General features: G+C 42.9%; 1 protein-coding gene across 2 annotated transcripts; it reads left to right on the top strand.

Annotated features, from left to right (window-relative positions):
• The first annotated feature begins 6467 nt into the window (after positions 1–6467).
• Positions 6468–16207, top strand: CBLN2 (cerebellin 2 precursor). Of its 2 annotated transcripts, none has more exons than XM_079784340.1 (4): positions 6468–6563; positions 8225–8740; positions 11738–11857; positions 12104–16207. In XM_079784340.1, the coding sequence occupies exons 2-4, from the start codon at positions 8384–8386 to the stop codon at positions 12299–12301; spliced, it is 675 nt and encodes a 224-aa protein (XP_079640466.1). In that variant the 5' UTR covers positions 6468–6563; positions 8225–8383; the 3' UTR covers positions 12302–16207. The 2 variants fall into 2 exon arrangements, with proteins under 2 accessions (XP_079640466.1, XP_079640465.1); XM_079784339.1 differs by lacking the exon at positions 6468–6563 and adding an exon at positions 7037–7163.
• The last annotated feature ends 1516 nt before the right edge of the window (positions 16208–17723 follow it).

Raw genomic sequence — 17723 nt, 5'->3', positions numbered from 1 at the left:
ACATTTGAGAGGGAAATACATATTGACCTGTAACTTCCTGGAATATTTCTGAAAGCACAAAACTAGCAGTTTTGTTTTATCTTACATTATGCATGTTTTTATTTCAAAACTAGTTTCTAAGAAAAAAAATATGATTTCTGTATATTATATGTATTCAAAATATTCCAAATATAATGATTCTTGAAAATATACATGTGGCTGTGGCTATTCCAGAAAGTTACACAATTAGATTATAAAAAATAATATTTAAGTAAAAATTTAGGAAATGCTTTAGCTTCATATTAAATGAATCCTTACTCCCTTCTGGGCCACTAGAATTCTTTTAGCAAGAGCTTGCAGAAGGAACTTTCATTTTGCAATACCATCATCTGTCCTTTATTGAGAAATAAGAGTTGACAAACGGCATCCTAGTTCATAAAGACTTTTGTTTTGATAGGATTAAAATGACTAACATTAGGCACTTGACCCAATTTGGTAAAGCAATAGAGACATTGCCTACCATAAACTAGAAGAAATTAAATATTAGGATTATGTAAGACAATAAGACATAGCTGAAAAGAACAAAGATGAATTGTTTCTTTTTCCAAATAATGGTCTCCATGTCTGGCATATCATATTTCAAATGTTATAAGTCCATTAAGTTACTAATTTTCCTTTTTCACTAATTCTAAGATATGCCTTAATAAGAATCAAGTAGCAGGAGACATTAAGGTACCAAGAAAATAGGTCACTTTGAATGTTTGCAATACCCTTGCCTCATACAGTCTCATTAGCCCTAATACTTACCTACAATATGTAACTGTACTTATACATATTTTTAAGTTTAAAAGGCATTCTAAAACAACAAAAAGTGATTTTTATAATGTAATATGTTCATTTTGTAATACTGTACAAGTAATATCACATTGTTGGTCCAAGGTTGCTCTCTGTTTTATCAATTTGTTAATAAAAGCTAAATTAAAAACCATATTTGTAAATAATATTTATTAAATGTTGAAATGTATGTCAGAGAAAAAAATAGCTAGTACAGTAAATGATCAATTTTTCAGACCTCAATTTAAGGGACAAAATTTCCGGTCCATATGTTATATGTGAACATTAGCACCCTGTTAATGTTAAAATGCTTTCAACCAAGGTTTGCTTATAATTAAACTAACAAGTTATTTTTTTGTTATTAATTCACTGTTATTTTTAACAAATTTTAGTGAATACTCTGTATGTTAGAAAAAACACTGTAGTAATTTTGCAGACATAAATAAATATTACATATCTACAACTATAGTCTACCTATTTAAATCTAAGAGTCGCCACTTGTAAACAATGTTCTGCAAATGATTAGCACGTGATCACACAGCATCATGAGCGATAATTGGTTAATTGGTTCTGTTGTCACATGGCATGACTTTCTGCAGTAGTTTTAACATGTGCCAGCTGATGTTCCCATGTGCACTAAGCCACACCCCAACCCTGAGAATCTGTTTACTCACAGTGGTGAATGCATGCATTTACTAGACCCAGTCAGTATAAATTTAAAATTACTGTACTACATATAGAAAACTTTTCCGTGAAATTAAACTTTTCATAAACACTTAATTTTAATTACACAAATGTACCTACATAACTAAACATAGGTAAGCTAAGTGATTTGTCAATTTTTTTAACATAGGAATTCAGAAAAACTACTTTATTTTATAATGGACTTTTGGCTATAATGGACACCCTCATGCCCAAATTAGTCCATTCTATCAAGTTTTACTGTACATGGTCTTTAAAAATAGTTCAGTAAGCTCTGTGAGTGACAAAGGTAATTTGTTTTGTATAATATGACCACACAATGCAGTCTTAATTGACTCAAATTCGGCCAACCTGGAATTATTAACTAGTCACAAATGTTTACCTGTTTTGACCAGATTATTTTGATTACTTAGTAATTTCATTCAACAATTACAAACCTGTTGCTTATATAGACACTTTCCCTGGTCTTTCTGTTGAACTGAATTACAACTGGTTCTAATCTTTAAAGATTTTTTTCTTATATTGCTAACTCAGTAAAGTGTCCAAATAGCATTAAGCATTTCTTCTCTTTATTGCTATTATAAAATTTTAATATGCACTTACATATGTTTTTATTATAGTGAGAAATACAAGCATGCATAGGTAATAATTTAGCATGTATAACTTAATGGTATGCAATGTTTAGAATTATTATTTTCCACATCTTACAAACCCTCTAGAATAGTATTATGTAACATTGGAAATACAGTTACTGATAATTTCAAAAAGTTATATTTCTATTAAAGTAAACATGGAAGTACCTTGTGATCAATCAATCCCACTCCTGCGTATTTTATCTGAAGGACATGAAATCAGGATCTCAAAGTTATCTGCACCCCCATGTCTATTGCAGCACTATTTACAATAGCCAAGATATGTAAACAACCTAAATGTCCCTCAACAGATGACTGGATAAAGAAAATGTGGTATAAAATGTGATATACCACATGTGTATATATATATATACACACACACATACACACATATATATGTATATATATATACATTATACATATGTATATATATGTGTATATATATACATAAATATGTATATATATACACATATATCCTATCTAATAATAGACAAATATGCAAATTGACCACACCTTCACTATGCCCAAGCCACGCCCACCAGCCAAGCCACGCCTGCCAACCAATCAGGACGGATATGCAAATTATCCCAACAAATATGGTGGCTAATTTGCATATCAAGACAGCGTAGAAAGAAGCCAAGAGCTGCAGAAGGGAGCAAAGCTGCAGAGAAGCAAGCAAGCCGGGGGGAGGAGAAGGGAGGAGCGGAGGTGGGGCCGAGGGAGAAGGAAGTTGAGCAGGCGGGGCCAGGGGAGAAGGGGCGGGGCCGGGGGAGAAGGGAGGAGCAGAGGCGGGGCCAGGGGAGAAGGGAGGAGCGGAGGCGGGGCCAGGGGAGAAGGGAGGAGCAGAGGCGGGGCCAGGGGAGAAGGGAGGAGCTGAGGCGGGGCCGGGGGAGAAGGGAAGAGCAGGCGGCTGGCGGAGAAGGCAGGCCTGGGGAGAAGGGAGGAGAGCAGGCAGGGTGGGGTAGAGTGCAGCAGGAAACCCTATTGCAGGATTTTTCCTGCAACGGGAACGCTAGTATGTATATATACATATATATACATATGTATATATACATATATATACATATGTATATATGTGTGTGTGTGTGTGTATATATATATATATATATATATATATATATATATATATATATTTGAATATTCAGCCATTAAAAAGAAGGAAACCCTGCCATTTGTGTCAAAATGGATGAATCTGAAAGGTATTCTGCTAGTGCTAAGTGAAATAAGCCAAAGAAAGAAAAATATTGTATAAACTCACTTATATGAGGAATCTTAAAAAAAATAAAATAAAAAAAGCTAATGTCATAGAAACAGAAACAGAATTGAATGGAGGTTGCCAGAGATTGGGGTGAGAGGGACATGGGGTGATGTAGGTCAAAGGTACACATTTTCGGTTGTAAGAAGTTCTTAGGGTCTAATGTACAGCATGGTGACTATAGTTAGTCAGATGGTATTGTATGCTTAAAAGTTGCTGAAAGTAAATTTTAAACATTCTCACCACATAAATAAATAAAAAAAGAGTTAACTGTGAAATATGTGAGGTGATAGATGTATTCATTATCTTGCTCTTGGTAATCATTCTACAATGTGTATGTCTATCCAATCATCGCAATGCATGTGCACTTTAAATATATACAACCATACCTGTCAAGTATTTTCCAATAAAGTTTAAATTAAAAGAAAATCTTCTCTGCTTATTAATGCTACCATGTTTGTGTTTAAAAGTACATATATGATGTTCACATCTTAGAGGATAAAATATGTAGCAGATCATATTTATCATATACCTGGAATAAAATCATAAATATGCTATATTAGTTTAAAACAGCAAGAAAAGGCTACAATGCACACTGAAGATGTATTTCAGTGGTGTGTTTTATACCAGGGAAATATATTTACGTTCTATTAGAGATCAATACTTAGGACAAATGAAAGGAAGGGAACTTGAATTATCTCAGCCTCCTTTTCTCACTTAAAAAAAAATTAGAATACTTTCCTCTTATGCTCTCCGCAACCATCTGTCAGCCGCAGGGTGATGGTGGGTATTAAACTGTGTGTTACATCCTAGATAATGTCCAACATGTAATGGATCCTCAATAAATGGTTGACATTGTGATTGTCTATGGGGATGTACCTACATTTAACAGAGTCGACTACTACTGTTCTACTAATCGTAACGATTACTAATAACGTGGAAATGGGACAGAAAAAGTAATCCTTGTGATAACTAGAAAACATTTTCACTTTTAAAGCTAGTGACATTCTAAAATATTTTCTAAGCATGTTTATGGACTTAAATCAATCACGACTTAAATGTCTCCTTACAGATAGAACAGTCAATTCATCAGTAGATAAATAATGTTCCATCTCTGTCAATCTGTTAGTTTTCACAATTATCAAGTTCCTTCCAAAAATAGCCTCAAGCCTACATTTAAACCAAACCTGTTTTTCCCATTATATAAGAATGCTTATTGCTCTAATTCTGTGACTGAGTTTGCCATATAGATGAACAGTTTATTTATAGAATTTAAACGTGTTTGTTGCCACCTGGAAAAGTTTTGCTTTTATTACCCAAAAGGTGATGATAATAATCTGGTTCATGTGTGTTTGCATTCGTATTAGTTAGAAGAAATGCTTATAACGCAACCTTTAAGGCAGTTGCTTAACAGAGCTGTTATTTAAAGATGTATAGATGTGTGAGAGGTATTGCTGCTTCATTAGCATTCCCAAATTGGTCTGATTTTTAGTTTGTGCCTCACATTTCCTCCAGAGACCTGGGGTCCTTTGTTATTTATGCTTACATTCAAATCAGAACTCTCTATGATGGCATGCTAGTGCTGTGCTTATTGTGGCAATAAGAGATTGTAAAATCGATGCAATATTGGACTAACGTAACTATCTGAAAATAAGAATTAACCATTTCCATTGCGTTAACCTCACAAAAATGGTAGCAAAATATAATGGCTTTGGAGAAGTTTCCTGGCAGAGAAAGTCCAGTGCATCTGACCACATTATAAAAATGTTGAAGCAAAACACTTAATTTTCAGCAAATATCTTAGGAGGATAATAGATTTGGGGGCTATTTTACATTTTGTACTATTTTGCATGTGAAGTAGAAAACATTTGGCTGGACACTTCTTTTCATCGGATTTTTACAACCCTCCATTACAATGATCTCAGGAAATACACTGGGATTGTTTCCACTTTACCTTGTCTTATTCCACATCCATTTAGGTTGAACTGATTTGGAGTTCTTCTGTGCGGGGGCGGGGAGGGGGGGCGCGTTTAAGGGGGAGAAGAGTCATGTGAGAGTCTGTGGGGAATGAGTCTTGAAAACACCCTACCTGAAAAGACCCAGGTTGTAGGGTGGAACCAGAATTTAAGGCTGAAATCTCCATAAGAAAGAGGGTTAGGTGCTAAGTGCGGGGGGAATAAGAAATACTTTCGCTCTATTCTTATGTATAGCATTGGCCAATTTATTTTGATCAGCCTATCAGCAAAGGGATACTGGGCAAGTCAAAGGATTAAGCATTTTTTAACGATGTTTTTAAAAGTGAGTGCACATTTACATACTGTCTTTGTTTACAGGAGGCATGGAGTATACAGCCCAGGGTTCAGCAGATAATGATGCTGTGAGAACCTGACTGCAGCATATATCATTTTGGCAGAGATGTTTGAGAAAGCAAAGATCAGGGGCGAGGGTGCAAAGAAAGATCATTTATTTTTTGTATTTTTGCAGAGGCCAGGAGTGCTTTTGAGGGTTAAAGAGGACTCAGCAAACCCCATCCTTGTCCCTAGGGGCTCTCCCCGCCACCCCTCCTCCCCCCGCCCCGTCCCCCCGCGGCAAGGAGACCCCAGCGCCCGTAGGTGGCGCCCCACGTCCGTGCTTGCGCCCTCGCCGCGCTCTGGGCGCAGCTCGGAAACCCCGCGCGTCTCCCCAAGTCCTTAGAGCTCAGAGCAGGCATTTTAATAAATAAGCGCGAGTGCCAACGCGCTCCGGGAGCCCCGAGGATCAGAGGAGCAGCACAGAAACCCCGGCGGAGGCGCCTCCTTAATCCCTGCCAAATCCTGACATTTCCCAAACTGGAGACTCCGGAACCACAGCCTTTAAACCATTCAAATCCCAAGCCTTTTCCTCTCCATTCATTTCTCTCTCTTTCTTTCTTTCTTTCTTTCTTTCTTTCTTTCTTTCTTTCTTTCTTTCTTTCTTTCTTTCTTTCTTTCTTTCTTTCTTTCTTTCTCTCTTTCTCTCTCTCTCTCTCTCTCTCTCTCTCTCTCTCTCTCTCTCTCTCTCTCTCTCTCTCTCTAACTGCTTCCCTCCCCTCAATCCCTTTTCAATTATGAAAGTGGTCACGCTGCTCAGGATTAAGATTTGGAGGGAATTTGGAAAAGAAAAGAAAGAATCAAAAATCAGAGGTGCGACCAGTGCTTTTGACGGTGCCTAATTTTTGAAAGAGGCGTCAGGGAGGATTTCGCTCTGGGGGTTAGGGTGAGAGCCGAACCTGGGTGGTGTAGGGTGCGGCGGGGGTGCGGGAGCGAGTGCTGAGCCCGGAGGGCGCCTTGAGTGCTCGGAGACCTCGTGGCATTTGGCTGAGCCGTCTGGAGACGGGGGAAAGGCTGGGGCTGTGGGGCTGGGGTGGGAGGAGAGAGCCGCGCAGCGGGCGCAGGAGCGGTGCAGACGCGGTGCAGACCCGGTGCGGAACGCATGCCGGCCGGGTGCGGTGCGGTGCGGTGCGCGTAGCGCACCAGTACGAAGCGAGGGCGGAAGAGGTGCAGGGCACGGGGTGGGTTGCTGTCCGGTTTGGGGCGCGGGGCGTGCGGGTCCGGGGCAAGGACCGGTGCAGTGCGCTGGGAGCAGGCGCGGGCCGGCGAGGCAGAGGGGCAGGGCGGGGCGGAGCTGCATTGGCCAGGCGCGGGGAGCGGATTGCGCCCCGGTGTCTCCTCCCGCCAGCTCCGCTCACCCTCTTTAAGCAGAACTTGGCTGACAGCGGTGCTCGCTCGTCATGGATGTTCCAGGTAACCAACCCAGCCCTGCGCTCCGCGATCCGCGCGTTAATTGCATCCATGCGTGTATTTTAACGGGGACCATCGCGAGTCTGCGTCTGGGCGTCGGGAGAAGCGACCGAGAATAAGGACACAATTTTGTCTGGGGCTGAGGACAGAGGCTACTCATGGAGAAACAACTTCTCTCTTCTTAGACTATTGGAGGAGTTGTTCAGAGGCCGTGGGCGGCGAGGGGAGAGGCTTCCGGCTTTTTTGTTTCTGGGCTGGGTGTGGAAATGACCTGTCTGGTTTAGGGGGAGCAGAGGGGGCCGGAGAAAGTGGTTAAGTTAGCAGAGAGTCTTGGGGCCGCCCCCCAGCTCGGCAAACGGAAGCCCGGAGTCTGGAAACAAAAGCTGCACATCAGGCCAGCTCAGGGCTCAGGTCGCCGGAATCCTCGCCTGTGCCAGAGGGATCCGAGGGACTCTCCAAAGCGCTCGCTGCTGGCTGAGGGGACGTGGTGGAAGTGGGTGTTTGCTTTTAGAGTCTCTCTTTCTTTTTCTCTAATTCATCCTAAGGATCCTGGAGATTTGGTCTTTGGATGGACTGCTTTAAAAAAATGTCCAGGATGGGAAAATACAGGATGAAAGGGAAAGCAGAGGAAGGGAAAAGGGTTCGTAGTGTGTTGAAGAAAATGCCGCTGAAATGAAGGCGATACAGCATTAGTGGATTTTCCTTTGCTGCGTCCTGAGCTCCCCACCGCCTTAGGCTAGAAGGGGTGTGGGGTGGCGTTGACGGAGTCCCCGAGGCGAGGGTCCCGGATCCTGTCTTAGTGCTGAGGCCGTGCAGAATCGCGGGCCCCTGACATGACTGCACCTCTGGCGTGCGCCACCCCGGAGCCTTCAGGGATGCCCTGCCCAGGGCGCCGCGCGTTTCCCGGGACCTGTTGTGCCAATCTGGGAGGGGGGTGGCTGTGCGCGGGAACAAGAGGGTGGCCTCCAGTGAGGGGCCCAAGCGCCTCAGGCACCTGCTCCCCGTGCCCCCTCCCGAACTGCTTCAGCTCCCAGTCTAAGGGTTTGGGTTCTTTGCCCTGACAGGTCCGCTGGCGCTTTTCTTGTGAGGACGATCCTGGCCTTAACCATCAGAGCAGGGGACCCAGGCCAGAGGAGGCTATACCTGGCCCCGCACGTTGCTCCACCGCCCGCGCTCCTCCCGCCTCTGCCGCTGTCCCAAGCGCGCCGCCCCCCCAAGCCCGGATGCCGGCGCCTGGCCAGGGCCCCCGCAGGCCGCCGCTGACCATGCCCGGGCTCCGGGGGGCGCTGCGCGAGCCGACGGGCTGCGGCTCCTGCCTCGGGGCGGCGCTGGCCCTGCTGCTGCTGCTGCTGCCCGCCGGCTGCCCGGTGCGGGCACAGAACGACACGGAGCCCATCGTGCTGGAGGGCAAGTGCCTGGTGGTGTGCGACTCCAGCCCATCGGCGGACGGTGCTGTCACCTCCTCGCTTGGCATCTCCGTGCGCTCTGGCAGCGCCAAAGTGGCCTTCTCCGCCACACGGAGCACCAACCATGAGCCGTCGGAGATGAGCAACCGCACCATGACCATTTACTTCGACCAGGTCAGCCGGCGTGTTTGCGCACGGTGCCTCTTGCAGGGGAGAACAGGGTGGGAGCCTGGGCGCTGGGGCTGGGGCTGGGGCTGGGGCTGGGGCTGGGGCTGGGGCTGGGGCTTCCTGCATCCCGGACCTGCAGTTCCAGGTACTTCCCTCCTCTGCCCTGTCCTGTCCTGCGCCTCTCCCTTCTCTCTCCTGTTTCTAGTGTGCTCTCCTTGGCATTCCCTCCTTATCACATTATAGTTTCCTTGTAACTGTCAGCTCAGGTGGCACTCTGGTGACTGAGAACCCCATAAAGCTAAGAGACCAGAAAGGTATTTCCCAAAAGGGAACTGCATGGTTTACTTTTTGCCCGGGTGGGGCTGTCATTTGTGGTAGATGGGCCTTGGCCACCCAGGTGGCCAACACAGAGACTGAGCATTTTAAACTCTCCACGCTCAAGGAGGGGTCCTCAGACGCTCCGAAAAGAGGTACCTATTGCTTATTTTGGAAAGGACTGGGAAGAGGATATTTATCTTCAAGAAAAATAAGTGAGCAAGAGTGTGAGGGAAATAGGAGGGTGGTTATATAAATACAAAACGAAATTGCTTCTTATATAACTGCAATGTATAGTGAAAAAATACATAAGAGAATCTACAAATACAATATGTACACAATATCAATATGTAGGTGGTTATGGGAACAATAAAAAAAAGGATCGATGATTTCTGTTGCCCTAATCCACTTAACTTTTCCCACTGGAGTCAAAGGGTTATGAATAGGATCCTACTTTGGCAACCCCCTCTCTGGTGTGGCTGCTCAGGATTAGAGGTCATGACCTTCCTCTTGGATCCCTCCCCGCTTGGTTCTGTTGTTTTTCAGAAACAAATTGAAACATAATAGTGCTTTCCAAACGTGAACGCATCAGTCCATTCCTTTGGACCTGATGCCTTCCACAAATGGAGCCCCTCTTCAGCTGTCCACACTGAGACCTCCCCTCTGCATAAACCCACGCTCACTCCTGCGTATCCATAAACCTGCACACACACCCTTGCCTCATTTTAGGCCAGTGTGTTCATTTGTTTTCCTTGTTGTTGGGGAGTATGTATATTCATGAAGTTTTGTGGGATTTGAAGGTGGTGGTGGGAGGGAGTCTGCCTTTAATCTGTTTTTATTTATAAGACATAACAATATTTACTTTATGTTCAAAGAAAGGAGACAATAAGAGATAGGTAACTATTTACTGAATTAATAAGTTCTCCGTTATATGTCACTATAATATACCTTCCCATGTCCTACAAATAGTTTTTATGTCCACCGTTTCATTTGGATGTCAAGAAAACGGTGATGATGGTCAGAATAAGTAGTAGCAGGGTTCTCATTTTACGGATGAGGAACCTGTGGCGGGGCAGGCTGAATGGTGTGTCACTGGTTCCTAGTGAGGGAAAATCAGTCTGCTTTTCTGAGCTGGTTGGGAGGTCTTTCCTCTGCAGCAGGGCTCCGAATCTGCCAGTTTCCTGAATTTAAAACTGAGGTGAAAGAGTTGAGGTAAAAGAGTTGGAAGAAGCAGCTCCAAGGGCTTGAGTGGAGAATGCTTTATTCTTCGTGAAAACATCATACTACCCACTGAGCGCATAGCCTTGGGGAGGCACAGAACAGTAGGGCACACCATCCCTAAGCACGGAGGCCTCGTGTCTATGTGAGCTCCACAGACTAGGGGGGCGGAGGTGGTGCCCCCAGCTCTGGTGCGGGCTGCCTTCCGAACCATTCCGGCAGTTGTGGTTGAGCAGCAATTGACATGGCTCTGGGAATTGCTTGTTATTCATCTATAATGAGTGCCTAAGAAATCACCGCAAAACATATTCAGTTGACATTTATTTTCTGAACAGATGACAGGCTCTTTCATCCAGGGCTGTGTTGTTGTTGCTGGATGTTTGTCTTAGAAGCTGAAAACACCAGGCAAGCCATTCTAGTATCTTAATCGAGTTGTGCATTTGTATGTGATTAGGAGTGGGGGCGGGATCCAGGCAGAGTGGCCAAGTTCTGTCTTCAGCTTCTAAAAAAGATTTGGGTTGTGATGGGGAGCCCTCTGCGCTTCAGGTTCCACTTATGATATCATGCTCCCATCCCCTCTGATCTGAGGAAATCCACTTGCAGGGCCAAGTGAGCTTGTATCCCATGGCTAGATTAGTCATTATTCTTGCACTTGATGGAATTCCCAGAGTTGAGCCAAGGGTGTTCAAGCTGCTGTGTGGACTCTCCTGCTATTTATTCAAGCACAATGCATGACATCATAGCTTATCCAAGGAAGCAAACATCTCTCAGAGGAAAGTGAGGGAAGCAGGCACCACGGGTGTTTATGGACTGAGATCTTGCACTCAGCAGCCATTATTGAGCACCTACTGTGTGCTTCCAGGGCATGTGCTAGGGCTGCAGGAACACAGAGACCAGGACCTGACACAGTCCATTCTGCCCTGGAGCACATACAGGAAGTTAGGTGGGAAGCTTCATCTGAGGGAACTGATCTCACTTAATTGGCTTCTTGCCCCATAGCCCATTCTCTACCCACTCAGTGTGGCCCACTAATTTATTTTTATTTTTATTTTATTGTTTAAAGTATTACATATAGTAGTACATATATCTCCTCCCACTAAGTTTTGTCAAAGCTCCATGCTGAAGTCCCCATCATTCCACAAGCCTCAGAACAGACTCAACATCCGGTTGTTTCCTGACCTCATTGTCTTCCTTCCTTTCTCTCTGTCCTGCCCCCAATGCACAAAATTAGCGCCCACTTTTTCAACTCATAAATGAATATAGTTTAAAACATCTTTATGAATCACTATCCCTTGGAATACCTTTGAAATCACTTCCCACTGTGGGGAATTTCAACTCCAGCAGTGCCTCCCCCATGGGTGGGCAGCCTGGGCAGCCCATATGGACCTGGGTCACTGCTGTGCCAGTCTGGTCACCCTGTGTGCCAAGGAGGGGCTTGCTATGTCTCTGTGTGTTCCTCTTCTTTTTCAGGTGTTAGTAAATATTGGCAACCATTTCGATCTTGCCTCCAGTATATTTGTAGCTCCGAGAAAAGGGATTTATAGCTTCAGCTTCCACGTGGTCAAAGTGTACAACAGACAGACCATCCAGGTGGGTAGCTTCGGAAACGGGACCCTTTCAACTTTGGGTTACTCATTCCCCATTACTGCAGAACCTATCAACCCCTCTGTGAGGCAGGGGGAGGGGCTGAGAGCCAGCTGAGTCCTCTGGGTCAGGTCCCTGGGGAAGTAGGGCTCCATGGAAAGGGTGGGGGAAGGGCTGGGGGAAGGAGAGGACAGGTGTGTGAGAACAGGTGGGCCCTGCGTGGCCCGCTGAGCTCTACCCTCTGCATTGTAGGTCAGTTTAATGCAGAATGGCTATCCAGTGATCTCAGCATTCGCAGGAGACCAGGACGTGACCAGAGAAGCAGCCAGCAATGGGGTCCTGCTGCTGATGGAGAGGGAGGACAAGGTGCACCTCAAACTGGAGCGGGGCAACCTCATGGGAGGCTGGAAGTACTCCACCTTCTCCGGCTTCTTGGTGTTTCCTCTATAAACGCCGAGCCTGGGGTGGCGGGGAAGTTGTCATCTGGACCCAGGAATCCGCCCTCCCTAACCCCCTGAACTTGGCAGAACAGGACAACTTGTTTCCAAGCTCCGTCTGACTGTCGCAGTAAAAGAATGATTTCCTTCCAAATCTCCAGTATTTTCTTTGACTATTGACCATTCCTCGGGAACCTGGCCTCTAATTAGTTTTAGACGATAAGGTCTTCAGGAGAAATGACACTATGGATCTGAGCAATTTGTACCTGTGATTGTAACGTCGATCTGGGATTTTACTGTTGGGACCACTGCGATTTCTTCTTTTGTATGGACGCTGTATTGTTGTCCGGAGTGAGGAGTGCCCAGACCTCAGGATGGATTGCAGGGGGCTGGCCGCACTCAAAGCAAGAGCCCTGCAGGTCACCGCCCCCTGGCCAGTCCGTGAAATGTGTTCTCTGTGTGTCTGTTCAGCCTTAAGAAAAAGGATGGCTTGGCTTTCATTCTGTGTGTTTCCCTGGGAGAATGGGAGGACTGGGGAGGGGAAGGGGCATTGTGATCCTGTCGGAAGTGCTTTATCTGGAGATGCGAGTTTTGCACGATTGGACTGGACTTTTGTTCTGTACTGTGTGTGTGTGTGTGTGTGTGTGTTTTCTCGAAAAGCTTTACTTTTGCTTTCCATGCTCGGCTCTCCCTCTTCACCCCTGCTTTTATTCTTCATGCTGGGCTGAAGGAGAGAAATGTATGTTGAATTCCTGGATGAGACCCAACCAAACAAAAGGTACCTGTATATCAAAGTGAAAATGACACATGGACAATTCCTCGGATTCTTTTAAAGAAATCCTTTCAGATGCACCATGAGAATGAACAACCAGGATTTTTTTTTAACGCTCTGGAGTACTTTAAGAACCTGGCGTTCCTGGGTGGCCTGGATCTTGTAAGATGAGAGCAGGCGCTATGTGACCGAGTCTCCCGAGTATATGGCTTCTCTGTGGAGTGACCTGGGTCTTCGCAGCAGCAAGTTTCATTTACTGGGATCCACTCTGCGTGGGCACACCTGGGACCAGGTGCTTCGAAGGCAGCAGGACCAGCTACTCTCCAGGGATCCCCTTCTGATCTGCCCAGGAAAGAGGGGTGTGGACACTCCCCTGCCCGCTGCGTCCACTGGCAGGAAGCCAGGCTGGAGTCGCAGTGGTTAAAGCTATTGGCAGAGGCACCCTAGGAGCGGTTTCTCAAATCCTTCCTGTTTTGGCACCTTGTATAACAATATTATTAAAATCCAGCTGAGCGTTGATGAGTACAGAATTCCTATGCCAAGGAGATGTCACTAATCCCAAAGCAGTCAAAGAAGAGACCTCAAACCGGATGTTAATTTGTCCTTTGTGTAACAATGTAACCAAAATATTGATGATAAAAAGTCACAATTTAAGATTCAGAATAAATGGGTTTGATGTCTGGCTTTGCTCTTCTCCCTTCCCATTGTCTCCCAACTCCCAAACTGTGTGTAAGTATCAGTCAAGGGTCAGGGACTTGCCAAAGGTAAATCCATACCCTGCCTATCTAAACACACACACACACACACACACACACACACACACACACACAGACCTAGCAATGGGTCAGATGGAATTTACACATAAAATACATTTTAATTAGTACATAATATCTTTCACACAGGACAATTTTTGAAGAGATACATAAAAAAGACAGCATTCAAAAGGTGTTGTGGATAGGCAGTCTGCTTTTGTCACATGTAATCATAGATGTGGTCCCCCGTTCCAATCGGAGACCAGTGATTAAAAGAAACTGACATTTGAAGAGAGAGTCAGTTGTCTCTAAGGCATGTATTGGAACGGCATTGGTTTTCATTTCCCAAAATGAGATGCAGTGGGGACTATATAAATGAAAAACTATAGTTTGAGTAAGGGTCTGAGTTTCACTGGCCTTACGTGAAGAGCATGATAGGATGCAGACTAAATTTAATTTGAATTAAAATGCTGTTACATTTTGTGAGGATGGGGGAAATCTCAGTAAACATCAACCCAAAGGCACGTGGGATGTTTTGGCTCTGTGGTCAGTGGAGATACTTCTGAGCAAAAGCATTGTTTATGAATGCTGATAACATAAACAGCAGGATGCTGACCAATATATTTCCCCTGTGTTTTATTGCCCTTAGTTATTTAGTCCGCTTTCTCTCATTTCCTTAACCTTCTGTTCAATTTAAAAGAAACAGCAAACCTCATTAGAAGATAATACAGCACTTCAGAGAGTGAAAGACATATGAGAACTTGTTATTTTTATTGCTTATAAATATGGAATACATGCATTTCTTTGTATCTACAACTTTATTACATACAGGCTGTCATTTGGTTATACTGTCTAATAAATAAGTTATTAAATTGACTGATCTAAAAATAAGTATATTTCAGGAGTTTATTTTATTAGGTAAAATGCTTCATTCTGTTTATTACACTCTTTTTTTTCTTTTTGAGCCGATGCCAAAGACTACATTAGGAAGAAGTGGTGACACTGGTGTTTCTGCAGTTGTTAGAACTCACTGTCACGTCTGCCCGCGTCCTGTGATGAAGCTCCTGTGTATGGTCTACAAAAATATATAGGTCAGAGCAAACTTTGAAATTGCTTTTCCTTTATTTAGAAAAAAGAGCAGGTGTGATATTTGCCGCCCTAGTTGAGCAGCTCCATCTCTGAGCCTCAGTTTCCCCACCTTTCCCATGACCCCTGGGCCCCCGCCTAGCTCACCAGACTATTGTGAGGGCCACACTGAGACCTGAGGACTGTCAGGCACCTGATGAGAGTCAGTGCCAATGGTGTGGAGGGTGTTTCTGGAAAGTCAGACTTTTCAACATGCAGTTTATTTCAAATATCTGACAGGAGGACATTTTTATGTGAATTTCCATTTTCTCAAAGTGTGTGGTAACACTGTGGTGTTATATTGAAGTATCATCTGATTTTTATGAATGGTAATATGAACATATGCAAATCTATACATTTTTCACATGAACTCAATTATGTTATTTGACTATCTTTTGTGGCTCAAGTCCACCTTTCTGTTCTAGTAGGTGATGCCAATATTTTATAAAAATATACATCTGTAACATTTTTAGCACAGGTAAATAGTGAATTATCAATTTTTTTGCATTATGATAGTAAGTTGGTCTACTTGATAAAGGTTAATCCTACTAACTATAAATGCCTTTTGAAAAAATTAAAAATTTTTAACTTAAAATATATTCTAATTTGGAACACATTCCTGATGATTCAACTCTCTATCTAGGTCCTGAGAAACTGTGTTTATCATTGTAACTGCTGAGGGTTTTTTGTTTGTTTGTTTTTTGCATCCTAATATTTTTTATTTATATGTTCATGTATAATGAAATCATTTACATTTTTAAAATTGTGCTTATTATGACTGCTAAGAGCAAAGGTTATAAAAGCCTATTGAATATTGGCCTGAAAACTCATGGAACCCTGTATAAATTACATATTTACTTGTTTGGAAAAAAAAATTTAAGCTAAATCTACTTATATCAAGCATCAGAAAACTTAAAAAGATATACAAAACCAAACTGAAAACTCTGCTGTATCCTTACATTTATTTGTAATATTTGTACTATTTCCTTGATATCTTATCAAGGGAACTGATTGAGATCAAGTCACATACATAGTAACTATTCCATATATGTATATTGTTTGCCTGCAAACACCTGAACATATGGTTTTTATCATAGAGACATAAAATAAAATACATAGATTGGCCACATTCTCCTGGACTCTAGAAATATGTGAGACGAAAATTTGATAAATCATTGTATACAAACAAAACAAAAGCATGGGTTGCTCCAATACACCACCTATACCAAAAGCAGCAGAGTGTCCCCTCGATTTATGTCCCCATAATTTTACAATATTTTATAAGGAAATAAACATGACATAAGATAATGTAGCTGTGATAAATAGTGTTTACATTTTCTACAGCATAGGAAGTATATAATAATCTAATGCATAGATGCACATGAATAAAATGCTCTGTTACATTATATTTAAGAGTGCCAATAAATGTTGGAATTCACAGAGGCAGTTTACACTGAATGATTCTATAGGTTTTATTGGGCCATCTGTAAAAACACATGTACAAAATGTAAAACTGCATTACCCATAGAACTACAACTACTTTTTGCCCTTTGCCTTGCTTATGTAGCTATTTAATTGTCATTGGGATTCACACTTTGCAACTAAAATGGGATATTGCAAACATATTTTAAATTTTAAGATCAAAGCCTATAAATTCTCACAAGACTCTTAAAATTGATTTTCTTGGCATTTAAGGAGCAAGCACAGCAAATACAAGGAAATAAGTTAAAATACAATTTCCATTTTGGAAACTTGGTTTTATCATTTAACAGTTTTCGAGCTTAAAATTTTTTTAAAATGATACTCTGAAGAATGTAATTGATGATGGCCACATTCCTTAAACAAGTCTGTTTACATATTTTCCCAGCCTTTTAAAACATTTTTGCAGATATATTTCACCAAAATACTATATTTCCTGCTTGTGCAGGTAGAGGACTACAATTTGCCCATATTTCGATGTTTTAAATGTCAATGTGACATAGCTATCCATGATGTATTTGTTCAGATCCAATCCTCACCCATCCCTTCAAAATAAACAATCCCCCCAAAAAATCTTGTCAAAATCATTTAAGATAGATTCAATGAATATAAACTTTTTAATAAATGGCATGTGTGTGAGTCTGTATAATAACATTATACCAAAACCCAAATTCTAAGTAAATGAGCTTTCCTTCCATTCCCAACCCCAGTAGGGTTACTTGGAATTTAAGGGCAGAAGCCACGTGACTTGACCTCCCATGGATAACAGGAGCTCTGCTTTATTTTCCTAAGCGGATTTAGCTGTGGATTTCCATCACCAGAATCACTTCAGGGTCTGTGGCCTCATAAATCATCATCTTCATCAGCTGGCCCACATACACTCACTGTGTAGTGTAAATGAGCTCCTTGACAACTTAATTTGGAAAAGAAATCTTCATTCCCTCTTAGAATGCCTGTGGCAGGACTCCCTGGGGTTAGAATGCTGCTTTGCAGGGGAACTACTTTAACAGAAGGGAGGCTATTTATGAAGGAGCCAACCTTGCAACCTGAGGGGCAGCGCCTTGACTTGTATTATCTTGTTCCCTCCCATTCTCTGGGAATGTTGGTATCTCCCGAATTCATTGCAGGTGGCCAGAAACATTGTTGGAAAAGGTTGGCAATACATTGGCATGTGGAACTCCTGAGTATTTTGCTTAAGTCTGTTTGCTCTAACTTGATTCATTTTACAGTACAGTACTTATATCAATCTCGTATGCTTTCGAGTTCCTATAGGCTATAGAGAATCATTGGCTTTGTCCTATAAATGG

The sequence above is a fragment of the Cnephaeus nilssonii genome (genome assembly GCF_951640355.1).
Source record: "Cnephaeus nilssonii genome assembly, chromosome: 11".
NCBI classification, from domain to species: domain Eukaryota; kingdom Metazoa; phylum Chordata; class Mammalia; order Chiroptera; family Vespertilionidae; genus Cnephaeus; species Cnephaeus nilssonii.
The sequence above is the reverse complement of the archived record's forward strand: the minus strand, read 5'-3'. Positions and strand labels throughout refer to the sequence as shown.